The sequence below is a fragment of the Camellia sinensis genome, chromosome 5, assembly GCF_055761805.1.
Source record: "Camellia sinensis isolate YWXY chromosome 5, ASM5576180v1, whole genome shotgun sequence".
Taxonomy (NCBI): domain Eukaryota; kingdom Viridiplantae; phylum Streptophyta; class Magnoliopsida; order Ericales; family Theaceae; genus Camellia; species Camellia sinensis.
The window spans coordinates 48,849,663-48,876,774 of record NC_138965.1 but is presented as its reverse complement, the minus strand read 5'-3'; the positions used below and the strand labels follow the sequence as shown (position 1 = coordinate 48,876,774).

The 27,112-nt window shown below is 33.6% G+C and overlaps 1 protein-coding gene, 1 long non-coding RNA gene and 1 other non-coding gene across 10 annotated transcripts in view; 1 reads left to right on the top strand and 2 right to left on the bottom strand.

The window, feature by feature from the left end:
* Positions 1-6,880: 6,880 nt before the first annotated feature.
* On the top strand, positions 6,881-12,560 carry LOC114258178 (uncharacterized). Its single transcript, XR_014329489.1, has 2 exons — positions 6,881-7,586; positions 12,254-12,560. It is a non-coding gene; the product is annotated as an uncharacterized LOC114258178 (transcript).
* LOC145790621 (uncharacterized) lies at positions 12,289-12,676 on the bottom strand. Its single transcript, XR_014329490.1, has 2 exons — positions 12,604-12,676; positions 12,289-12,557 (listed from the first exon to the last, which is right to left on the bottom strand). It is a non-coding gene; the product is annotated as an uncharacterized LOC145790621 (long non-coding RNA).
* Positions 12,677-17,167: 4,491 nt separating this feature from the next.
* GDPD4 (PLC-like phosphodiesterases superfamily protein) overlaps positions 17,168-27,112 on the bottom strand; it is a 51,644-nt gene continuing 41,699 nt past the window's right edge. For 6 of the 8 annotated variants that reach the window (XR_014329481.1, XR_014329482.1, XR_014329484.1 and 3 more), the window contains 4 exons: positions 20,269-20,358; positions 17,625-17,752; positions 17,265-17,522; positions 17,168-17,222 (listed from right to left, as the gene is read on the bottom strand). Coding sequence is in view for 1 of the 8 variants with exons in the window: in XM_028198063.2 (XP_028053864.2) it covers positions 17,357-17,522; positions 17,625-17,752; positions 20,269-20,358 (384 nt within the window). In the remaining 7 variants the exon portion in view is untranslated. Of the gene's footprint in view, positions 17,523-17,624; positions 17,753-20,268; positions 20,359-27,112 lie in introns of all 8 variants that reach the window. The other 2 variants (XR_014329483.1, XM_028198063.2) reach the window with 2 other exon arrangements.

Genomic DNA, 27,112 nt, shown 5'->3' with positions numbered 1-27,112 from the left:
CAGTGGCGATGGAGGCGAAGACGTCGGTGGAGGTAGAAACAATGGTGAAAGTGGAAAAAAATGCCGGTTGAGGTCGCCGGCAATGACAACAATAGAGGCAGTGGTGGTCGGCAATGGTGGAGATGTCGATGGTCGTTGGTGGAGAAATGTGCACAGAGAGAGAGAGAGTAATAACCCTTGAAGCACCAAAAATATTCAGATCTGAGTATACAAATCTGAGGGCAAAAACGGAATAAACAAAAATGTTCAGGACCTATAGGTAAAAGAGTCTTTATTAAGGACTTGTTGGGTAATAACCCTTGAAAATAAGACTGACCTGTAAAAATCCCTAAAATTAAAAACATAACAAAATCAATTCCTAACACAAACAAATCATTCAAAATCCTAAATTTTTAAAACAAATCATAAACTAACACAAGCACATCTTTTAAAATCCTAAACTAAATCATCAATCTTATTCACTATCTACTACTCAACAATGCAATTGAAGTAAAATCATTCAAAATTCTAAGCTTACCTAAAAGTAATTCTTCATTAACTTTTACATTCATTCAAAATGCAATAATAAAATAAAAATAAATTGTTGTCAAACTTCATTCAATTCAAACCCATAAAATAAAATAAAAACATTTGCAAGATTAGGGTTTGGTGTGTTGGACAAAAATATCTAGAATAAGATGAATGAAATCAACGGTTCATGTTTAAAAAAAAAAGTCTAAGTGCAAGCGAGTTATTGCGGGTGCGGATTAAACTTGCAACCCACCGCAACCCGTAATCATGGCATATATCAAACTGCATCCACTAGCATTGTGCCTAGGAAACTGCCTATTTGTATGCAGATTTGTTCAAATTGGGTGGATTGGGCTGTTCGGATAACCCTATGCCCAGACCTACCTTTAACAAGCAATTATTCAATAAAAAAATATTATATATCATCCATTTATTGTTTTTGTTATTTATTTTTTTAATATGACCATCTATATATAAAATAATAATTATTATCCTCTTACTCAATAGTCACGAATAGTATCTATGTAATAATATCATTATATTGGGCTCAATTTGGGAAGACAGTTAAAAGTTAACTGTCAACTTTTAACTAATTTTAGGTCACATTATCTCTCACATTTTTTATACGTTTTTTTTTTTTTATAAAAAAAAGTCAAAAAAAAAAGTTCAAAAAATCTACTTTTGACCATCTTCCCAATTGATGACCTAACAAAAAATTTAATTGACAATAATAACTTGAGAGGCATAAAATAACTTAATGTATTTTGCAAATTTTATATATCAACAATATCATATAATATTTTATGACTATTAATAATTTTCTAAGGTTAACTTTAACCCCAAGGCATCCCTTCTCTTTTTTTAATTATTCAATTGTCACTTCTTTTTTTTTGGGGGGGGGGGGGGGGGGGGGTGGTTACAAAACACCAAGAAACACAGGGAAACCACAAAGAAAAAGACCCGCTAGAATCAACAATGCCCCATATAAGCGGCAAGCACTGGTGCAAGAAAAGTAAGTGCTTCCTCCATCCAAATCCTTGGAAAGGACCAGCCGATCTAACCTTATGATAAAGAAAGACTAAGGGCAATACTAGAATTTAGGGAAGCTGTATCACGCCCACTTTTCTTTCAATTGAGAAGGAAAATATGTTAAATTAAATCCAAATTAAAAAGATAAATATGTAAAATTACTACTAATAATTAGATGGATAATTATATAACATAAAGATAACTTTATTTACACATAATTCTTCCTCGTTACACCCCAATTTTTTTTTTTTAACATGAATGCTTTTGATGGAATTAAAAAAAGACTCAGCGGGAGTGAAATGTCAAATTTACCCTAATAAATATTCACATCAAATGCACTACATGTGATTGTTCAAAAAACTGCACTACATGTGATAATTTTCCCTCAAAAATTTAGATGGTTGTTTCTTATTGTCCTCAATTGATACAAAATACAAAATTTAGGGTCAAATGTGTTGCAATTGAAACAATAAGGACCAAATTGAAACTCAGATAAAATTATATGGACTATTGGAGAAATTTGTCCTCATATTTTTTAGAATGCTACTATTGGCACCCCAAAATTAAAATTTTGTACTCCCATTTCTTTTATTTATTTTTATTACAATAACAATTTGAAATGAAATTACTAAAAAAGATATGAATTATTTTGCGGCACCCCGTCCACAATTAAACTCACTCATAATATAGGGTTTATAAGAGAACCTACCTCCATCACCACCCATACACTTCAGAATTCTCAAAACCTACACACCCTTAAAACTTTCAAAACCCTTCGGCAACTAGTTTTCTAGCGGCTTCTGGCGGTAACTATTGGACAGTACACACTTATCCAACAATGATAATGAATAAAAGTTTTTCTGACAATTCCAATACCATGAGACGAATGGAGCATTAAAATGTAAGCTTAAAGGAGGTTTAAATCTTGGATGATGTTGGTAGCTTGGTAGAGGTTGACTTTGTAATAATATATTTTTCAAAAACACACCAAAAAAAAAAATTTGTGAAATGGTTCGACTTTTTTTCAATACTGAACTCCCAAATGTATGTCAAACAAATGGCAATACAAGGCTGAATTAAAGGCATTAGTTCAACAACGTCTAACCGAACATTATTCATATATGTTCAACACTTTGGATCGAACTTTTTTATTTATATGTTCGGCACTTTGGATATGTAACCTTAATGCATACTTATGTTTTGGTAATGCGATGAACTATAATTTTATTTGGTAATCAAACTGGTTGATGCATGCTTATCTTTATTTGTTAAATTTTGAAGGGTCAAACTTGTTTACAGATGCAAAACTTTACGTTTTTATAATGTTCGGTAACACGTGACTGAACATGTATAAATTGTTTTGTAACATAAGTCTAAACATAGGTACATGGGTAATTTGTTCGGCAACACATGTTCGAACATGGCGGCGAAGAGATCGATGGTGGATAGAGGTCGGTGATAAGAGATCGCTGTGGCAGAAAAGGACAATGGGGAGATTGATGGCAAAGCTCTATTGATGGTGAGAGGAAGCTTGAGATCAACGGTGAAAGTTCAACAGTAAAAGATGATGGGTTTGTAGGGGGTGTGTTAAGGGGTGTGCATTTTGGTGGGTGTGATAGTTTTAGAAAGATACTTTTGAATTTTGTAAGTGACGGTCCAAAAAAAAAAATTAGAGGTCAAAAGTATTAATTAGACTCATTTTTTATTGTGAAAAAATACAACTTCGACATGTACTTACCCATATCTTCTACAGCACACTCTCTCTCTCTCTCTCTCTCTTTCTCTCCCCCTCTCCCTCTCCCCCTCTCTCTTTCGCACAATATCTAGCAGTTGAAGTTTTCACCTTCACGCGCAATATCTAGCAGTTGAAGTCTTCACCTTCACGCACAATATCTAGTTGTTGAAGTCTTCACCGTCCTCACCATTTCCACCATCAGCTAGTCATTGTCTCTACTAGCTACCACCATCTAAAGATCTATTACTGTCAACCATCGTCTTTACCGTCAACCTCCACCATCTTAGATTAGCAACCAACATAGTCAAATCTAAGATCGATCTGAGATTAAATCCGAAAAACTCATATATGTGAGAAGAAGGCCATTGGAGTAGTCTCTTGTCTCTCTCTAATGTTTCTCTACAATTAGGAATGGCAACGGGGCGAGGCGGGGCGGGGCCGGGGATCACACTCCCCGTCCCCGATCCCCGAAGGTAGGAATTTCTCCGTCCCCGGTCTCGATCCCCGACGGGGAGTCTCTCACCACCCCCACCCCCACCCCCGTCCCCTAACGGGGATCGGGTTTCCCCGACCCCGTAAATTCCCTGACCAAAATTAAAAAAAAAAAAATGCAACAACAATTTGAGCTCAAATAAAATACAACAACACCAACAATCATATTCAGATTTGTCAACAAAAATAAAATACAACAACAATTTGAGCTCAGATCTGTCAACAAACACATATTCAGATCTCTTCAACATATATCTAACATATATATCAACAACAACAACAATCATATCTCTTCATCATCATCAACAGAACTCGGAGCTATACTCAACAGATCTGAGCTCAAATATTTATTCAACACTAGATTTAACATATATAGAACAGATCGAAACAGATCTGAGCTAAAAAAAAAAAAAATTAGGTGAGTGAGATGGAGGGATGACGACTGAGGTTGAGGTTGAGCCTCGCCACCGATGCCGTGAGAGAAGGAACAACGGCTGAGGTTGAGGTTAAGCCTCGCCGCCAATGCCGTGAGAGAATGGGCGACGGCGATCGGCGGTGATGAGAGGAGGGAGCTCGCCGCCGTGAGACCACCTGCGTAGAGAGAGGGAGAGAGGCTGAGGTTGAGCCTCGTGAGACCACCTGCGAATGGAGAGAGAGAGAGAGAGAGAGAGAGAGAGAGAGAGAGAGAGGAAGAGAGGCTGAAGTTTGAGACTCAGAAAGAAATGAAATGAAATGAATTAGGTGAGAGGAGAGAGACAGACTAACATATATATATATCAGCAATGGTAGAGGGCCCAAATTTTGTGGCTCAAATGTGGCTCAAATGGCCAAAACGACGTCGTTTTGAGTACAAAACAACATCAAAATGGCCAAAACGACGTCGTTTTGGCCATTTGAGCCACATTTGAGCCACAGAATTAGGGCCCCCAAACATTTTTCTATATATATATGATGAATATTTCGGGGAATATGCGGGGAAATTCGGGGCGGGGACGGGCCGGGGCCGGGGCCGGGTAACCTATCCCCGTCCCCGGTCCGAAAATGATTGGGGATTCAATTTTCAATACCATCACCGGCTCGTGGGGAGTTTTTTTCGGGGAAAAACCGTCCCATTCGAGATCAGGGGGTCGGGTCCCCGTCGGGCCGGTTTCAAATTGCCATCCCTATCTAAAATACCATTACCACCGTTTTGGATTTACCATTAGCGACAAAGAAGTCGTTTTATGGAAAAGGTAGTATGTATACTTGATTTTTGGATTAATTACAATTTTTATTCAATAGTATGAGTAATTAGTCATTTTGGTTCTCAATATTTTAATTTTGGGTAAATTATACTGATAGTCCCTATATTTTCTTGTTTGTGTTATTTTAGTCCTTACAGTTTCAATTGACTCAATTTTGACCATTAATTTTAGATTTTGCATTAATTTAATCGAATTGATAATGTCGATAGGGTTTTTGACAAAAAAATTTATTGAATTGGTTGAGGTTAAGTCATTAAATTAAACAAGTTAACAATTTTGCTCCTAAAAGTATGATACATGCCACTTATGTGCACATTTACCATTAAAAAAAAAAATGCTAACGATTAGAAGCAATTTGACCAATTTGAGACAAAATAATAAAAAAAATTCATAGTCAAAATTGATCCAATTAAAATTACAGGGACTAAAATGACACAAAGGTCAAAGAATAGAGATTAACAGTGTAATTTACTTTTTAATTTTTGTCAATTTAATCCCAAATATATAAAATTTATTTTAATCTTGTTCCAGCCTTACAATGTCAATATGCGCCAAAAAAAAACCGGGTGCTAAATGTGCAATTTTAGATACAAAAATGACCCATGTCACATAGTTTTATGACAATAATTTATAATTTTGTAAGTACATTTTCACCTTATTACATATTTTGAAAGTTGAAAGTACATATTTTAAAATAAATATTAGTCTTTTAGACTTAAAAAAGTCCCAAAAAAAAAAAATTTAAAATAGTTAAGCATAAGGTTGACAAAATACCCTAATCCGCTAGGTTCCCAACTCTCCCCGCCCCTAATGAGATGGCTTTGGGAGTTGTTGAATAAGATAAGGTTAGATTTGGGAAAGTTTTTGAAAATTTTGATTGAATTCAGGTCGGGAACGAGGGAGAGTATTTTTTACTTGAACCCTACTCAATCCGCAAATATAGTAACAAATATATAATATGTGTATAGTATATTGTTGAATTTTTATAAAATATATATAATATATATACACTGTATTATTGAGTTTCTATTATGTTATATATATATATATATATATGAAATATAATTTTAATATATGTACAATATAATATATATTTTAATTATAAATATTATTTTCTAGTTTTAACTATTGAGTTTTATATTATTGTTAAATTTATGATTGTGTTATGAATCGGGTAGGGTCGGAGGTGGGGAATACATTTGTGGGTTTGGGAGGGGGTGAGGAAGAGTTTCATGAGAGTCGGGTTGGGAGTAGGGGGTAAGCGGCGAAAATGAGGGTGTGGTGAGGTCAAGTCGAGTAGTGGGCCCTGACCCATATCCTACTCATTGCCATCCCTCAACATACACATCAATCATTTATTTTTTTCATTAAACTAAAAAAGTCATTCCTAAATAAACTTTTTTTACCTCATTAAAAAGTTAAAAAATTAAAAAATCACTAAAAAAAATCAAACCTCGAGTAAAAGCAACTCCAGCCATACCTTTCATTTTTTACTAGTTAACATACTAAAAAGGTAATTTTTTATTTTATCTAATTCGTTTTTTATCTATGTACTCTAACGTTACTCTTTATTTTATTTACCTATCTATGTGTACAAATTGTTTAAAGAGTCTCCAAAAGTTGTTTAAATGTAGCTAGTCTTAAAAAAATTTGTTAAAATAACTATTGTAATAATAATAATAAGAAGAAGAAGAAGAAGTAGTGAGCACCCTTATTACTGCATCTGTCGATGATAAAACAAAAGAGGAAGGGCGGTGACAACAACGACGATTGGGGTTCGAAGTAAAAGACGATAAAGAATAAGATGATGATAAATAATGAGTTGTAGAAGAGATGGTTAGGGATAGCGAAGTTGAAGATGAGAGTGTGGGCCTATCGGTGATGATAGTGATGGCGACAGTAAAGATGGTCGAAGTTCGATTGTTGGCTACAAATAGTGTTATTGGTTGAGGTTAGAGTTTTGGCCATTTTGATCATTTAGTTAGGAAACAAAATTGTATTAAAAAAATTTTAAAAATTGAGTGTTCCATTTAATTTTTGAAATTCATTCAGAGCTAGAACATAGATTTTAAAAAATAAATTAAAATACTTTTTATAAATTGAGAACTTAGGTTAAAAAAAAAAAAACATTATAGACCAAAAATGACACAAATTAACATATTTGGGGGTTAAAATGTAATTATCCTGCGATTTTGTTGAACTCGAGCTACTGGTTTCGTTTCGTATCGACAACCCTGGAGACAGAAACGAAAAACCCTAGAAATGAATTCGATTGCGAGGAAAGTGTCATCGACTCTCTTCGGGCAACCAGGTGTAGCGCTGAGCTCCCCAAGTTGGGAGCTTCAACAATGGCGGGGGATTAGAGTGAAGGTGCGGAATGGAAACCTGGAACAGGCGTTGGTGTTCATGCAGAGGAAGATGCAATCAAGCGGGATCGAACGGCTGATAAAGCGCGAGCAGACTCATCACCTCAAGAACTCGGAGAAGCGCGTCTTGGCTCGCAAGAATCTCGAGCGGAAGATTCGGTCTCAAGACCTGGCTCGCAAGCTCAAGTCAATCCTCGTCAAGAAAGTCAGGTAATTACTGACAAATCCCTCTGATTTAAGCTTTTCTTTAGTTTCGAAACCACTCAATACCTCAAAGCAGGCTCTTTGATTCACATATATTATCAATTTTAGTAACCTTTACATATATGCATGTGCCAAGAAACAATAACATAGGGGCATGTTTGATTAGTAGAATTATAGCATAGGATTGGGATTGTTAGTCCATGGATTCACGGTCCTCTGTTTGATTGTAAATTTTATTAACCGAATTACATATATAGCAAACGAAATTGGCAAATTTTTAATATTGAGAGGGGCTGGGATCATAGTTATGAACGAAAAAAATTAAAATGAAGACATAATAAATAGTTATCGCACTAGTTTAATTGAATAATTAATCCTACTCTAATTCATGGGATTATTAATTCTTTCACTATTAATCCCGTTAATCAAACAAGGCCTAGAGAGCCTGTATGATCAAGCGGACTATAGCTTAGGATTGAGGTTATTAATCTATATGACTCACATTCTAATGCTTGGTTGCAATTTAGTGTTATTCAGATTAGATTTTGATGGACATTCTACCTAACAAAATTGGCGAATTTTTAATCGTTCAACTAATAATGCAATTCAAACATATAATTGTGATAATATATTTCAATATGCATTACAAAATAAACGTGGACAAGGGGGAATTATTTGTTCTACTAATCTAGTTGGATAACTAATCATACACTAGTTCCATGGATTGTTAATCCCCTCCTTATTAATCTTACTAATCAAACAAGGTTAGAATGAATTAAGAAACTTACATGGACCATGCTGCTGATCAAGCTAGAGTTGCATTGTCGGAGCATCTCCTATACTTAATATATTTATTATCAAATTCAAGTGAAAATTTTGGTTAAAGCTTGATGTGAACACTCCAATCCTTACTCTCTTTGTTTCATCAAATCTTTTTTGAAAAATTCCAAACTTATCCTAAAAATTTGTTTCCAATGCTTGCTCTTTTTAAAATTTCATCAAATTTGAATAAAAATGCGACTCTTGGAAATTTGGTGAAGGATTTGGTTCATCCTTGATTTGGTGAAAATTTTGCCTCTTCCTTAATTTGATACAAGTTTGATGAAATGATTGGATATCACATTTAGCTCTTTACTCATCAAATTTGAATTTGATGAAAGAATTGGTGAAGAATTGGAGATGCTCTTGGTACTCTGTTATTACTTTGCCTACATGCATTAGAATGTTAGACTAGTTTTTTTTTTTTTTTTTTGGATTTTGTGATGTATTTGACCCTTATGAACTGCCCATTCCTTCTTGTTCAAAAGAGAAAATAATGTATGTTTTTGTATTCCCCCTGACGTTGTGTGAGCCTTTTAGATGAGGAATAGTTAAGGTCCTTTGCAGCTCTGCCTTTCTAAAGGTTAGACTAATCCTTTTAGTCTGTGTTGTGGGATTGATACTTGTAGAACTGCTTTTGGGGCATTTCCTTATGTGTGATTACAAATACCCACCTTTTTTTCTTGTTCAATAGGTGTAAAAGTAGTCGTGTTATTAATAATATGTCTAATAACAATTATGAACAACATCAATAATATTTAGCAGTTCAAAGTAAAAAGTTCTTGTGTTTATTGTTTACTTGGGTGAATCATACTTGCAAAGTTAACTTGCTAATTAATCATTCTTAAGTTTTATCATCTTGTGGTTTCCACAATAAAGAAAGATAGTGATGGACATACTCTATTTACAAAGCTAGATCGTATTTTGGTCAATGAGGCCTGGCTTAGCATCTTGACCGTGTCACAGACATTTTTTCCTCCTCCTGGTATTTCAGATCACAGTCCTGGAATTGTTATGGTTAGGCTTGAAGCAAAACATGATTGAATGCCTTTCAATCTTTTTAATTTTTAGTCCTATGTACCAACTTGTCTCTAAGCTCAAATCCCTTAAAGCAGTTCTTAAATCTTTTAAAAAGACTCACTATAGTTATATCTCAGTTAGAGTTGCTGAAGCCAAAGTTCAGTTAGAAAAGCTCCAAATTGATGTTCAATCTAATCTTGATCATGTTGTTGCTATTGCTTCTGAAAAGACTGCCTTGCTGCATATGTTGATCTTCTTCTTGCTGAGGAGTATTTTTATAAACCAAAGGCCCAGGTATAATGGTATAACAGTTGGGGATCAAAATGCATCCTAATTTCATAAGAAGGTGAAAATTGACAGAGCTAAGAACAAGATCCTCTCTCTATAGATGATTTTGATGGTAATAGGCATAAAAAGTATGATGAATATTACTTCTCATTTCAAAAATATGCTTGTTCTTCTGTTGATTATCCTAGGGATGGGGAAGCCAAAGTTGCTGAGCTTATTCAACCTTGTTTATCTGAATCTCATCTCCCTTTGCTTATTTCTTCTGTTTCTGAGGCTGAAATTAAATCTGTTGTTTTTGGGCTTTGCGATAACAAAGCCCCTAGTCCTGATGGGTATTCTGCTTACTTTTTGTAAGAGCTCTTGGCATATTACAAGTTCTGATGTGGTAGCTGCTCTCAAATCTTTCTTCTCTTCTATGCTCACCTTTTACCCCCAGAAAAACAACAAAACAAAGAAGGATAGTAAATGTACCAAGAATGAAATCATGCTGTATTTAGGCTGCTTGTTGAAAGACTGTAACTTATTTCCTCAAGAGACAATAGTTTATTCTCACACTTTGAACCAAAAATTTTACCAGAATGAATAATGCTTCTGAACCTTGCTTTACATTATTATTGCAACCTGGCTCTATATTTTTATTTATGGTGCTGTCGCAGGGGGTTTTCCTATGAATCCTAAGATTAACCCAGGCCTACTCTCGCTAGAAATTTGCTGAATTAAGTTGTTTGGATATGCCATTTTTTCTTGTACAAAATTAGATTCAACAGTTTCTGAATTTCAATTGCCAAGCTGACCTAGTTGGTAGTTGGTCCTGCTTTGTCTATCTGCCATTTTTGGACTTTTCTTGTATTTGACTTTGCTCTTTTATATGAGGCAAGATTTTTAGCAAATATTTTTGGAGTCTATATTGTACATTATTTGCAGTAAGTGTCAGCTAGCTTAATTGTGAAGTCTAAACGGTTGTACTGGAAAAGGTGGTAGGAGTCGACTAAATGCATTTATTTCAAACTATGTAGGCACAGGCCTATACCATAGGCAGAGGTTAATGAAACTCCATGCTTTTATCATACATTAATAATTTCATAGACTATAGTCCCTAGCAGGGAGCTAAGTTTTTAGCTTTTTATTTCTGTAACCTATCCTTTTTTATGGGCAGATTAGTGTTCAATACTAGGAACAATTCTTGGAACGGTCAAAATTTCTCTTATGTTTATTTACTGGGGTTTTGTGTGTTCCATTTTCCTATGTTTGTAGCCTATAGACTAGCTTTTCATTAGTGTACTCTCTCTCTCTCTCTCTCTCTCTCTCTCTCTCTACACGCGCACGCATGGAAACACGTAAATATGTGCCCTTAACCTTGGGCAAATTATTAGGTACTCCTGGAATACCACGTGGCCATGCTCCCTCACCAATCATCATTCATTATGCCCCCTCATGTTCCTCAATCAAGCAACACAAAATCATAATACCTCATCTTCTTCACCAATCATACTACCATAGAGTACCACATGGCCGTACCCCTGGATTACTGAATAATCACCCCCTTGACCTCGACTTAGGTGGCAAAAGGTGGGGTGGGGTGGGATGAGGTGTAAATGCTGCAAATTTGTAGTCTTCATTTGAAAGGAATTTAATATAGTCATATGAAGCAATGCTCTTTATCAGCTGTTGATGGTATCCCTCTAATATTTCCATGGCAGATTGCATGCCTGAATTGTCATCAACTGTCTGATAGCAAACACACATAATTTTTGTATTAAAATTTAAACCTGATCAATCTCATCTTGCTGGTTCTACTAGCTCTTGTACTTTTGCACGTGATTGGTGTTTGTAGGGTTTGTTGCATCTAGTTAAAAGGTTAGAACCTCTGAATTTGCTGTTTCTGGGTTTATTTTTTATGTCCATATCAATATCTAAAGTTCCTAGTTCTAATCTTATAAATAAATTTCCATATTTCACATTTGGACTGCAAGATCAGAATAGGATGACCATGAGTGGGTGCTGGTAAGTAGATACAAGGAATTAGCAGTTATAATTAGTTTTATAAAGACACAATCACTCCTATGAGTCAGTAACTGTATTATTTTATGCACTTGCTATTGGTTTTGCTATGGATTTATATTTCATGGTCCTTTTATTTTATTTTATTTTATTTTTGCTGTTTTTGAATAGAGAGGTGAGAGAAACCACACTCTCACAACACCTGATTAGTTTTGCTGTGGATTCGTATTTCATAATTGCCTCCTCTCATTTTGCGTCTGCGTGTATTAAGACAGATCTCAAGAAATTTGAGCCCACCAATCCTAAGTTTTTTTCAAGGATTATTTCCATGGTCCCTTGGGCAGTATCTTCAAATTCTCTCTGTTGTTCTTCTTGCCTTGGCCTTTATTGTTTCTATTTAGTTCTTTAAGGCTTGGTTTGGTTTGGTTTAGTCTATGAGGGAAGATCTCTATGGTTTTGTTTGCATGGTATAGAAAATCCAATTTTGCATAAATCTTGGAGACTAGTTGCTTTTGTGCTCACGTGTTTGATTTCAACTTGTGCAGGGGTCTATGAGAGTAGTTCTGAAAGTGTTGATTTTCTCGATTTGATGATTGGCTACATACGAAAGGGACACTGCTGCTGATTCGCCAATTTGTTTATTTTGTTGTAGACTTGCAATGTGATAGACAAAAATATGTTGGATTTCTCAGTTGGATTGCTCTCTATGAAGCATTTGAGCGATTTTGTCATTCGCAAGCTAACACCATGTTTATCAGGGAAATAACTATGAACTAATTTCACTTTCTGAGTACTTGCACTCCGTTTGATCGTGGGGTGAGAAATGAAATGAAATGATTATGATTCTCACTATTTTGTTTGGATAAATAAAAGAAAGAAGAATCTAATTTCTCACCTATCTTGTCTGGACTTTATTAAATGCTCTCTGGAAAAGAGATTGAATGTTTTTGAAGGAATTGCTATTTTGTAATTTTTATATATTTATTTTTAATTTTGTAGACAGTTCTTTTATTCGCTACATCTTAGAAATCCTTATCTAAAAGTTGAGGTTTGAAAACTAAATTCACAATATGGATCAATTACAACAGAAAAATTTGGAACATATTTTTTAATGATCTGTCTGTAATTACTATTGCATCATCGAATCATTATCATTTTGGTAACTTGGCCATGGGCCTTAAGCCTTATTTTGTAAGCGCAAGGCTCTCTTATTGTTGATTGTAACTCGTGGAGCATTTGCATGTTTATTTATACTGTTCTTACAACATCACATGTCATGTATATATAATTGTGTAATAACTGGACAATGAGAATACTGATAATTAAATTAATATCAAGTTTTGTATGTTGCATATTCGGATAATGGGCATGGTTTCCATTGCATATTTTATTTTTGTTTATTGACTACACTATCATTGCATGGACACATGATGAAGATAACGTTGCCTATTTTGGGAAGATGGTAAAAAGTGATTCTTTGAATTTTAATCAAATTTTTGGCTTTTTTAGACAAATAATTTAGAAAGTTGGTAAAAAGTGACTTTTGGCTTTTTTGATTAATATTTGTTTATGATGTCAAATGATAATAAAATGACTAAACTATCCTCATTTAGTTTAAAATATTTACAATTTTACTCATGTAACATATTTTTACCCATGAGGAGTAGAATTGTAATTTCATCATTGACTAAAAACCAACTTCTCAAATGAAATTTTTTTTTAAAAAGCCAACTTTTAACCTTTGCTACAAACCAAAAAAAGTGACTAAAAGTCAACTTTCCAAAACAAGCCATATTGAAAAAAGGGTTTTTTGAAAAGATGGTTAAAAGATTTTTTTTTAAAACTTTTTTCACTGTTTTATGTGAGAGGTGATGTAATTTAAAATGAATTAAAAATTGATTTTTTACTTTTTTTTTTTTTTTTGACTTGTTGCGAAAACACCCCTAAGTGGATTCGACTGAGTTAATGGCCATAATGACAAATGACAGCATCTATATTAACCCTCAAGTGACGACCATGATACAAACAATGATACATGGGCTACTTAAGTTCATTGAAGACCCTGTCAACTTACATCAATTTGTAATTAATGATACAAACAAATCAAATAATTTTGTTCCAAATTAAATTTTTTATTTCAATAATTTTATTCAAAAGTTAATGTCCCAACCAAAAAAATAAAAAGATAAATTACATTTACTTTCACAGAGTTTTTTGACAATTATAAGAATTGCTCTTGTGGTTGCAATAATTATACTAACATTCCTTACTTTTGAAACTATTATTAAGATTCTCCTTAAGTTTGTACCAACGGCAAAAGGCAAAAATACCCATAAATCAACTCATTCATTATCAACACGGGTAAATTACACTTTGCCTCTCCTAAGGTTTTGCATATATATATTATTAAAGACCCATATATATTTTAGCATTATTTAATAAAATTCTTAAATTTCATACAATATACAATAAAACCCTTAAATTGGTAAGACATTATTAAAACATTTAATGAAAAAAAAAATTCATTGATAAAATACTTAAAAATAAACAATCTCTCTAAAATTAATATTAGATAACATCATAATAATTTAATATAGGACTTATTCCATTCTGCATAAACAACGTTAAATTTATCATTTTAAATAATGCATTTATTATTTGAATTTTTTTTTTAAAGTTGAAATAAATGGATTTTTTTCTCGATAATTTGCATTATTTATTTATTCACATGTAAAAAAAAATTATTTTATCTTTTCTCAATCATATATTACTCAAATTTTTATTTTTATTTTTGAGTCATTAAATATCTAATCGATGCATATAAAAAATAAATTAAAAAAAAAACGCATGTTAATATTTCTTACATTATTAAAAAAATTACAAAAAAAAAAATGTAAAAGTAAAAAAAAAAGCTTACCTTTGCTGAGATTTCTGACAATTAAACCAAACTCATTCATCATCAACATTAATCTTAACCTTAAATGCACTAAATTTAATTTATCCTATTAAATATATATGAAATTATTATTTATTTTTCATAATTTTTGCAAAATATAATTGTAATTTCTTGATTCTATATCTTTCCACAAGAAGTTTTTGAACTTTTATAAACAATAAATAAAATAATGTTTCAACCATGAATGAAGATGAGAAATTAATTTTAAGATTTAATTTAATAAAAACAGTTTAAATGAGATAAATAAAGATGGCGAAATAGATTTATCATACATAACAAATTAATTGAGTATTTTATTATTCTCAAATAATTTTTCCATTCAAGTAAAGATTAATTTTAATTTTAGGTGTAAGAAATGATAAATTATTTGAATTGTTTATTATTCTCAAATGATTTTTGTGATCCTTCATTCCCTATCAAATAAATTTAATTTATTGTGAGACAATTATATTTTTTTTACTTCTATACTTAATTTTTAATTTTTTTAATTACGTAAGAAATATTAACTTGTGTTTTTTTAAATATGCATCGATTAGAAATTTAATGACTCAAAGATAAAAATTAAAATTTCATAATAGTATATGATTGAGAGAAGATAAAATAATAATTTTTTTACATATGAATAAATAAGTAATGCAAATTACTAGGGAAAAAAATAAATCCATTTATTTCAACTTTAAAAAAATTCAAATAATAAATGTATTGCTTAAAATGATAAATTTTACGTTGTTTATGTAGAGTGAAATAAGTCTTATATTAAATTATTAAGATGTTATCTAACTTTAATTTTAGAGAGGTAGTTTATTTTTAAGTATTTTATCAATGAAATCTTTTTATTATCTAACATTAATTTTACGTTATTTATGTAATGTGAAATAAGCCATGTATTAAATTACCAAATACAAAGGAAAATTTAGCCAAAACTCTTCCATTGAGCCATTCTTTAGTGAAAAGGACAGTCCAATTTATTTTAATTCATAAACCCCTAAGAATGAGGTGCCTAATTGAAGAAAAATAAAGTAAAATATTAATTTTTTTTTTCTTAGACAATATTATTCATATATATATATATATATATATATCATAAATTTGAAATTTGCATCAACAAGGATTCCTTAGTTTGTAACTATCGGAGAAATCCTTCTCTGTTTGGGATTTGGTAGTGTTATTGAATTATTTTTGAAAGCCTCAAAATCTGTGGTCTTCTTCATTCATCAATCACCAAAGGGAAGCTCGCAAGCCATAATTTAATTGTCTAGTTTGAAGAAATAGATAAGAGAATGTAATCATTGTTTATTTTTTCTAATGTATCTTAAACTAAGGATTGGTTTGGAATGTTCTAAAAAAATATACTTTTTGACTTATTGGCTTATATGGGTTGGGTTGGGGTTAGGTTTGATGTGATGTGTTAGAGAGATAATGTGATTTAAATAAGATGATGTGACTTAAATAGGATAGTGACTTTTTGACTTTTTGACTTTTTTAGGTTATGCCAAACCAACCCTAAGCTTGCGCTAACATCATTGTTTATCAATTCAACAATTTCCCACTTCTATTTCATTTTACAAGTTTAGAAAGGTTGTGTATCTGTATTTTTTGTTCGTTCATCTAATATATATTCTAATTTTTATAAAGTAAAATTTTACTCTAATTAACGACAACAAACTTTGATTGTTGATATGCTTATCGACAGTAAATTTTACTGTGAAACAAAATAAAATTTTACTCTGAATGATGCTTCGATTTTGCCTTACTCTAAAGTAAAATTTTGTCTATGTCAATTTCGATAGTATTTTTTTTTTTAAGAATTTTATACTCAACCTTGATTTTGTTTGATAGATCTTGATGAGAGAATTCTAAAAATATAAATTTTATTAAGAACCAACATCTAAATCAAAAATTATATCATTTTAAAGTTTAATATAGCAAATTAATCACTAAAACTTATTCTTAATACATAAAAATTTCATTATGAAGGAGTTTTAACACTACTCAAATACAACCCTAAATTTTGAAATACTTACAAAGTGACATTTCTCAAACTCAAACCGGTATTCTCTTACTGTAATGGCCCCTACAAGGTCCAAACTAAAAACAAATTACCCAAAAAAAGGGCCATAAGAAATTGACCAAAAGGTACAATGTTCATGTCCAACAGAGTCGCTAATTTCATAAACTGTGTCAAGGCAATTCATCACATGTGACAACATTTTATAATAGCAATGAAGAACAAAAAATGTGCTCTCTCCCTCTCCTGTATTTGGTTGGGGGATTTGGAAAATGATTTGAAAAGAGAAAGAAAAAGGAAAAAAATAAGTAAAATATGAATAAAATATACCTACATTTTACATAGTTTCACACACTTTTTCCTTTTTCCTTTTTCCTTTTTCCTTTTCCTTTCCAAATCCCTTACCAAATCTCCCAACCAAACCCAACATAAATGTTGGACAAATGACAAGGCACCTACTTTTTCGGCAAGTTTGCAGTATTCCTCAAACTAAAATTAATTGCAAAGGAAATTAAGGTAGCTATTAATGAATTGAAGACCATATACAATCCTTTCCGATGTACCCCAAAAAAAAAAATATACCATATACAACAATTTTTTTCCTGATATTCACATAAATAGGGGACAGAACAGAAAGATTTTCATATTTGTAAAAGTTCAAGGTTGAGATTTTCTGAGTAATGGTTATGACAAAGAGAAACCTTCCTCAAGACATTGTGTTCTAATGTCTTGCATAAGATGCTGAAGTAAAGTGGGATTGCTAGTAACAACAGCATCCACATTCTCATACAGCATTTTCTTCATGGAGACTTGATCGTCCACTGTCCACGCATATACCTTCTTATTTCTCCTGTAAATTTTTTTAGCTTGTCATGCATGTAATTATATGCAGGTGTGCATGTATGTATATACACAGACAAACACATGAAATTAATTGAATATTCAGACATACCCATGAAGTATTTTCATAAGTTTCTCGTCAATTAAAGGGTGGAAGACACCAACAACACTAGCACCTCTCATCCTCAATAAGTTATTTCTAGCCCCAGTAGAAGGATCTTTCATGACAATGTAGCCTACCTGCAAAGCCACCATACACCAGTAACATACATTATTGTATTTAATAAAGTCAAAATCTCAGCACCACCAACTAGTATACAAAAACTTTGGTTTTTATGCAATAATTTTCATCCAAATAAGTTCAATTTCAGCCAGTTATATGGATTAATAAATGTAAGTAATGCATCCACTGATCCATCAGTGCAACCAAGTAGCCTTTTATGCAAGGGATGGGTTCTCTATTCGGCAAAAGCTAAAAATGTTTTTTCTGAACTTTTGTTTTAAATGATTTTATTTTATTTTATTTTGGTAATATTTGTGTCAAAAGATTTTACTTTCCAAGTCTATCTTGTCTAAAACGATCTAAAAAGAAAAAAAATTGAAAAAAATATCCAAAAAGAGTTTTACTAGAGACAAACAAACAAACAAACAAACAAAAAAATGGGAGTAAACCTTTTAAAATTGTCTTTAGTGGACTACTTTTAAAAAAAATTTAAAAAAAACAATTTTTTTCCCAGCTAGTCTAGTCTAATAGAACCTGAAAGTGAAAATTTTTGGAAAAAATTAAAAAAAGTTCACTAAAGACAGAAAAAATTGACAAAAAAAAGGTCTGCTAAAAAAGCAAATTGCAAAACCCTACCTAAGACAAGTTCAGCCGATGATAGTTGAACGTCAACGGTTCAACCCCAGCTTATACATGTCCATATCGGCACTCATACACTAGATTATCTGCTTCCCAAATGGTTGATCATACAGATGAGGCTGTGCACAGAAAGCCCAGCCAAGCATATCTACTCCCATTTTTTGCGGGGGAAAATTGTGGCATATATGTAAACCTATCTTTTGCATATGTTAGTGATGTGACAAGGGAGAATATGCTCTAACAAGTAACATGTGAATGATCTAGAGTGACAAATTTGGATAAACAAAACAAAAAAAGAAAGATGGCTTGGGTCCCCAATTAGATCAAGAAGAACTAGACTCGTTGATTTAGATTTTTGTGGAATTAGACCACGGAAAGATGTATGGCATCTAATCATACAAAATACAAAGGCCACAAAATTCTACTTGAAATTCATTCACTGCTTAAAAAGGAGAACTCACAGTTCCACATATGGTCACCCGAGATTACTACTTAATCACAAAATAACCTACTAGGTGACAAGTAGCACATAAGTAGCTTATGAAAAGCTGAAAACTAGCAACCTGTCAAGGAGTACTGTAAAAATAACTGAAATTGCCAAATTACCCTTGAAGACTCTTAAACCTAACAAAATTACTTATACAACAAACAAAGACTATATCATTAATCTTCAAATTAGTCAAACTCCCTAATCTGACCATGCTAAACTGATTCTCCAAAATGTCTTTCTGTAGTGTCCTCTTACTTTGTCTCCCTATATTTTGAGTGCTTTATGCTGTGTTTGGTTGGGAGATTTGGGGAGGGATTTGGAAAGGGAAATGGAAAAGGTAGGTGAAATGTAAATAAAACATGCCTATATTTCACCTAGTTTCACACACCTTTTCTCTTTCCATTTCCAAATCCCTCCCCAAATCCCCCAACCAAACACAGCATTAGTGTTTGATAGAATACTTCGTCAATTTGTAAAATTGAAAATATGAAACCTATGCTGCCTCATCATCTTTGTTGAAGGCGACTACATTTAGGCTTCTGCTCTTCATATTGTATTGTATCATTCAATTTTTCTGAAGCAGCAAAATTAATTGTTGGACCAACATGCCCCAAAAAAGAGATCCTTTGATTGATAGAAGGATGACACTAGCATCTTCAAAAATGAATTCAGGAGTTGACACAGGTGCTTCCAGGCCAACAGTAGACTTCACAACCACTTTCAATTGATCTTTACTATTGATTTTTATATTATAACTTTGAACTCAAAGAATCCTTCATGTTAGCTTCAAGCAACGGTAATAATGGATTGGTTAGGCGATGCAGATAAGTTACTCATGTCACAGATAATCAATTAATTTAAACATACAGATCTCTCTAAATTTGAGCATGCAAAAACATTGTGGCAAAACCTAAAGCACTGATACGAAACTCACACAGGATAATATGCATTAAATGTGAAAAGTTCAGGAGTAATGCTACACTATGTTGCATTGACAAGATGGTAAGCATAATATGGTATAAAAATGTGGCAAGTGTAGCATTATTAATAGTTCAGATTGATAAATGATATAAAGAAAAATGTATTAAGACCTTACCTAATCAAGAACTGCACTTGTGGGGCTAGGGCTTCATAGAATCACCATATGAGGGAGAGAGAAAAAAATCTCAATGCACAAAAGCACTTAAGGGTAAAATATTCTGCTCTCAAACATAATTTTATTGTTCATAGAGCGACCTTACAATCCATTATCTAGAATGAGAATAAAGAACAAGGTCACTGCATAATGAAGGATTTGAGCAATGAAGTACCAAACTGTATATCTCCAATGCAGTTGCTTGTTTAGAGAGAGAGAGAGAGAGAGAGAGAGAGAGAGAGGCAAGAGAACAATGAACTGGTACTTACCATAACATCCGGAGACAGTTTCATTACGTCCCTTGCTAAATTGTCGCTTTTAGCCCAAACAACGCAATTTTTACATTGTGTTCTCTCAACCTATAAAATTTCAACAGAAAGCCTCATAGTTACATACTTAGAAGCAGGGTCAGCAGATATAAACAGCATTTCAACTTGCAAAACATATAGTCAAACATGAAGTGCAACAGAATTTGGGTGTGCATAGTTTCAAACTAATTGGGGCGTGGAGCTACTGTGCTTTACGGAACCAGAGAAGTTTGCCCTTCCCTTGGTCCTGTGAAGAATCAATCACCAAGTTCTCATAGTTCCAATAGTTTACTGCCATTATCTTAAGGGGCATTATAGTGTTAGTACTGCTAAGTCAGGGTGTTAGGTGAGGTAGACAAGGTATTTACTACATTTGGCTTCATTCACATTAAGCGAGCAATGTTTACAGTCGACAGGGCAAGCTACGGGACATGGGTGAGCACATCCCTTATGTTTCAATGTTGCCATGTTTTTTTATTTTTAATTTCAGATACCAACCATGGAAACGAACACCATGAGTTGATTAGCAACATTAATGGATACCAAACCAACTATCAGGCCAATGAAGTTCTGGAAATAAGATTCTAGATATTCAAAGTGCATAGATTTCATGATTGTGAATGTATCTTATTCTTGTTCCCTGCCTACATTCTGCCTAATCTGCATCAACAATGAAAGCATGCAATGAAAATCAATTGCACCATCAAGTGGGCGTTTGGCAACATACTAAAAAAGTGAGCTTTTGCTATAAATAAATAATAATAAAAAATAATGAAAAAAAAAGAAGCCAAAACGCCACCAAGCCTTTTGGTCACCAGCTAAAAAGGAAATGTCACATCAGCTTTTTCACTCACAAAAAAGCAACTTTTTTAGCAACTTTCCAAACGCATTAACTACAAAAGGCAATAAAAAGCCCAACCTAGCAATTTTGATTGTATGAATGCATGCAATTTTACCATACACGTTATATTTACAAGTTCTCAATCCCAAATGCATAGAAAATTAAGAAAAACACTTCAAGGATATAACCTTCTTCTACCATTAGCAACTTAAAACTCCACTTACAATTACGCACAAAGATTGGATGCATTTAACTTAAAATAGTTTAAATCATTATTATGTGAAAGGTTACTCCAAAACATGTAAAACATTACAGGTTAATCTCTGAGAATTACTCAGTCAAAAACACATGGAGAAGAGGGGTAAGTTGTAGATATCTCCAATACCGCCAAGTGACGTAGGCACGTAGGCAACAATATGTTCCTTGCACATTGATATAAAGACCTACCTACACGTGTTAGGCTTTACAGGTCAAGGAACAATGTACAATCCACATCTTTGGTATTTACTGAATGAGATTAAAGGACTCACAACATCTTGTGTATACTTAAGTCCTAAGACTTCACCCTTACGAAGCCTGCCAACTTGACAACCCACAAGAGTCGAGAATCTAGCCTTTCAAAATTGTGGTAGTCTTACTACTAGTCTCATCACCGCAGTTGTCATAGCACACATCTCATCACTTAGTTATGGTAGTTATACTGCTCCATCACCGCAGTTATCATATTGCACAACTCACAAGCCTAGCTCAAGAGGTAAGACCTAGGTAACACTGAAATATTCGGCATACATCGCAGGACTCTGGGGTATTGTGGCTCGGAAACTAGACATGGAAGATTCTCCAAGACGTTATACCCCACATGTAATCCTAAAAATCTTCGTAAAAATACATCATTCCAAACAATTAGTTATAATCATGCTCACCTCCTATAAAAAGAAGGTAATACTTCCATTACAAGACAGTTCAAACTTAGAATGCATCATTTCAGAATGAGCTCTTCTCCTTGAGTTCTCCACTACCTGTCACGCCCTAGGTCTGATGACCCGGATATGTAAACTATAACCCTATTTGAACTAGTTCTATTTAAACAAGTGAGAATCTTTATGAATTAATGACAAAAGGTTCACATGTGGTCTTTTTCCAGGGAAAACAATTTATCAAATTACATTTCTTTCAATAAAATCTCCTTTTTATGAAAAATGAATCATTTTCTTTGTTTCCCAAATTACAATGTTAAGTGACCTCACACCCATCCTGTAGATACATACATACCTACAGCCTAAATTCACACATAATAATGTAATAGACTGTTCATAAATTTACATCATCTAAGGCTTATATAGCAAGCCTTGACAAAAAAATATACAAGAAGTTAAATGGACTAAAAGTTCTGAAACCACATATAAAAACTCCAAATCCTATAGTGTATAGGGCAGAAACCCCACAAAAGTTAGAACCATCCCACATCCACGCCCATCTACTTTCCAACACATAACATCACACTTTAAAACAAAAGTACAAAGTAAATGTAGTGTTTATTGTTGGAATATGTGTATATGTGTTAGTTTTTATGTTGAGTAAGGGTAGTATGGTCATTGTATCTCATACATATATTTGCTGATGGTTTAGGTTTATTTCATAAGCCTAAAAACATACATTCAATAATATTCACTTCTCCTTATTTCTCCTCCCCTTCTCTCCAACCCTACTCAATATTTTTCATATTTTTGCACTTCAACTTGGTATCAAGGCATCAATTTAACCTTGCCAGGAGCTCATCCGACTCTCGAGATTTTTCAGAGGTGAAAACAGAGTGCCGACGTCATCTTCCATATGATGACATCAGCGTGAATCAGAGTCCTTATGGACGAGGTTGGCCCTTCATGCTCGCCTCTTTCTCCTGATGTTCATAGTGAGTTTTGTGGATTGTTTTGGAACCATCTGCTGTGAGTTTCTTATTTTTGAATCTTTTTTGAACTTTGCTGCTCCTCCTTCGAACTGTGCTCAATCTTCTTACCCAGAGTTGTTTGACTGTTGGAAATCACTCCTTGGGAGCCAAAAATGCCCTAGGAGGAGATTCCCAGAGTTTGTTTTGTGTTTTTGTTGCTGATGTGTCGGATTTTCCATTTTTTGAGCCAAAACTGCCCTGTTCTCCTTCTGTTTTGCTGCTGTGTTGAACCTGTGTTCAACCTTGGTGTTTGGGTCTGTTTTCCTGGGTGTTTCATCACTCTTTAGCCTTGCTACTTGCTGTTCCAACTTTGTTTTGGTATTTCTGCTACTGCTTGTTGGTTGTTTCGTGTGTTCCTTCTTTCGGTTTCATGGCTGAAGCCAAACCTACTCCTAAATCTTCTGTGTTAGAATGTGTCCATGCATTAGTTTTTATGTTGAGTAAGGGTAGTATGGTCATTGTATCTCATATAAATATTTGCTGATGGTTTAGGTTTATTTTTTTTGGGTTAAGCCTAAAAACATACGTATAATATTCACTTCTTCCCCATATTTGTTCTCTCTTCTCCAACCCTACGCTACATTTTTCATATTTTTGCTCTTCAACTTTTACAATTTTTAGGACACAACAATTAAGCTCTCAAAATAGCTAGTTGCCTCATTGGTTACATAAGCTTTGCCACAAAAGGTATCAAGATTGCCCTTTTGGGCTTGGCTATTGAAAACTTAAAGGGTGACCTCAACATGCACAGTAAGAAAAATCTTCTACAATCCTACATGCCATTATGGTGACAACTGCACATGTAAAGGTATGACTACATGAATGAAACATCAGTGTTGGGGTAGAACTCAACCCCAAAAGCTAGCTCTTAAGGTGAGGGTGCCCTCACGCTTATATACTTAATATTACTTTAGTGCTCAGGCAATGTGGGACTTCACTTCACAATTAGAATAAACATATAATGTTCCATTCTATATCCATTGGAGTCAACTATCAATATATCTTCAAAATGTTATGGACAACCATCCACTTCTGACAAGTTCTTTACTTGGTTCCCAATTCAATTTATGGTTAACTATACAAGTTCATCCCTTTCTCCAGTTATCATCAAAATTACACCAACTCCCGCTTGTTATACAGTCTTGGGTGGAACTCAACCCCAAAAGTTAGCTATTGAGGTGAGGTTGCCCTCACGCTTATATGCTTAACATTACTTTAGTAATCAGGTGATGTGGGACTTCGCTTCTAACCCTCCCTCACGCCCAGCATGCTCACTCGATAGCACTACGTACCCCTACCCATCCTTGAGTACTCCGGCTCTGATATCATGTTACAAAATCTTGGGTAAAACTCAGCCCCAAAAGCTTGCTATTGAGGTGAGAGTGGCCTCTCGCTTATATGCTTAACATTACTTTAATGCTTAGGCGATGTGCGACTTCGCTTCACAATTGCATGGTACTCGATTGCGGCACCCAACCATTCACACCAAGCAAACCAACTCAAGACAAATCACATAAAGCAACGATCAACACTCACATACTTATACAGCAGAGCTAGGATTTTGAAGTTAGGGGGACCGAACTAAAAGTATCAAGACAATTATTAACAAATCAAATACAATAAATATATATATTGCCACAGCTTCAAAAGAATTTTTGCATCACAAATAAGATAGTATAAAACTACCCAGTCGATTAGCACTTGAGTTTTTATTTTTTGTAAAAGTTCTGCAATAAAAGAAATGTAAATTTTACCACTCTAATAAGGAAGTCTTTGGAAAAGTTAATTATTTTTGTTAAAATCGGGATCGTAATGTACGATCGTTGGAAGGAGCTTGTGGATCGGAATGTAAAATCAGATCGAGAATTATAATATTGTACTTTCAATATAAAATAAAATGAAAAATTATCCATAATGATAATGTATCTTAAATAATTTTAAAATCATTAAAGAAAAATGATAAATTTTGCATAATGCACCTTTTATTTCAACATAAATTACAGGAGGTGTTTGGAGAAAGAGTTTATAGTCAAATTTCTTATATAAATATACACATATACATACATATATAAGAAATAAATAATAAGAATTTTTTTTAGTAGGATCGGGATCGTAATATTCGAATCGTAGTGCGATTGTACACAATTTTATGATTAGGATCGTAGTCACTTTAAGATCCTATTAAATTTAAAATCCTAGTACAATTCAGATCGTTTACCCCAACTAGAATCGTAGGATCTTAAGATCCTGCAATCCGGATCGGGATTTTGATAACCATGATATTAACAATAAGACCAAAAAAAAACTTACAAAATGAATGAGTAAAAGGGTAGATCAAAGAAGCAAAAACACCTTCACAATTAGAGCGGCAAAAACACTCATAGAATAGTCTATAAGTGAATTTGTGATGAGTCAAATAGCTAAAAAGAACTAATAGTTGAATTGAGAGGGATGTATTAGATTAGGAATCTATAGTAGAAGTCCTTGAGAACTTTAGAACGAGTCTACCAATTTCTTGGGTTTTCGTACCTTCCTCACACCTTGCCTTAGCATAAGTCGAGTAAAATTCAAGCTTTACTGGTTTCTACCAGAGGGACCCATAATTTTGCCAACGACAAGTTCGATTCTAACTTTACTGGTTGCTAACCAAAGGAACTTGTAATCCCATCAGATACATTCCATTCCGAATTTACCGATTGGTTACTATCAGGGGGACCTATAATCCAGTCATAATTAATCTCATTTGATACCCAATTTCAACAATACATATTCACAACTTGCACTGTGGGCCTAACATGACAAAATTCCTCCCTAAGGGAGTGCGCATATACCCATCATCCAACTTATCAATTTTAATTCATGATTCCTTCTCAATGGTAGACCCTTTCTTATTATTTCAAGGCAATACCTTTCGTTTTAAAGTTCTTAATTTCAGCCACATTTCTCGAATGTGCATCACACTCACAAGTTCAAAGTTATGAGAAATAAGCCCATTTCATACAATCCACCCAACTCCCATGTCCCACGCAATCAGGGTATCACATCCAACCATCAAGATCCTCAATTAAATGCATTTCTAGCACTCTTAACATGTACACTTTCATTACCCAAGTTTCAATTTCAAGATTTCCAATCAACTATTCCAAACCCTCAATTTCACAATTTCTAGGGTCTTAACATTTTTGGACTTTTCCCTTAAATTTACCCAAGTCTTCAATTAACTCTACCATATGCTCGCATATGTCATAAATCGTAACAATACATAACTACAACATGCTATTATCAATGTCAATCAAGAAATCATCCCTCCAAACCATTATGGCATTGTAACATGGAAAGAAATGCAAAGAAACTAAGCAAAACATATTAACATGTACAAAGGAAGAAGAAAAATTCCCTACCTCAAACAAGACTGAAACCCTAGAGAATGAGACTCAACCAAATGATGACCCAAAACAATGAGGTTGAAGCCCTTGCTGAGCTCTCCAACTTTAAGTCTTGGCCCATAGATCTGTTAAATCACCATTTTTTCCAAAAGCCTAACCTATTAGGAAATGAACCCAACAATGTATATCACGCTATCTAGCACCCTCTCTCACGTGCAACCCCGTCTTGCATGTGGAGAGACAAATAGAGAACCAAAGAGAAGGAGAAGCAGACAACCAAACAACGAAGAAATCAAATGGGGACCAAATATCAAATGTCAATAGAGAGACTTGAACCCAAGACCTCTTTCAACCAAAGCTCTGATACCATATTAAATCACCAATTTTTCCAAAAGCCTAAGCTATTAGGAAATGAGCCCAACAATGTATATTAAGCTATCTAACAAGATCAACCCTCACTCCTTGAAGATCCGAGCTTGGCCCAATGGAGGAAATATCAAGAGAGGAGAGAGAGGAGACAAATATATAGAGCATGTGTGGATTAGTCATGAGGGTAAATCTGATGTAGTTTCGTGTTTATAGGTCAAAAGTAAGATAATGTGGCCCAAAATGAGCCATGTAGCTCAAAAA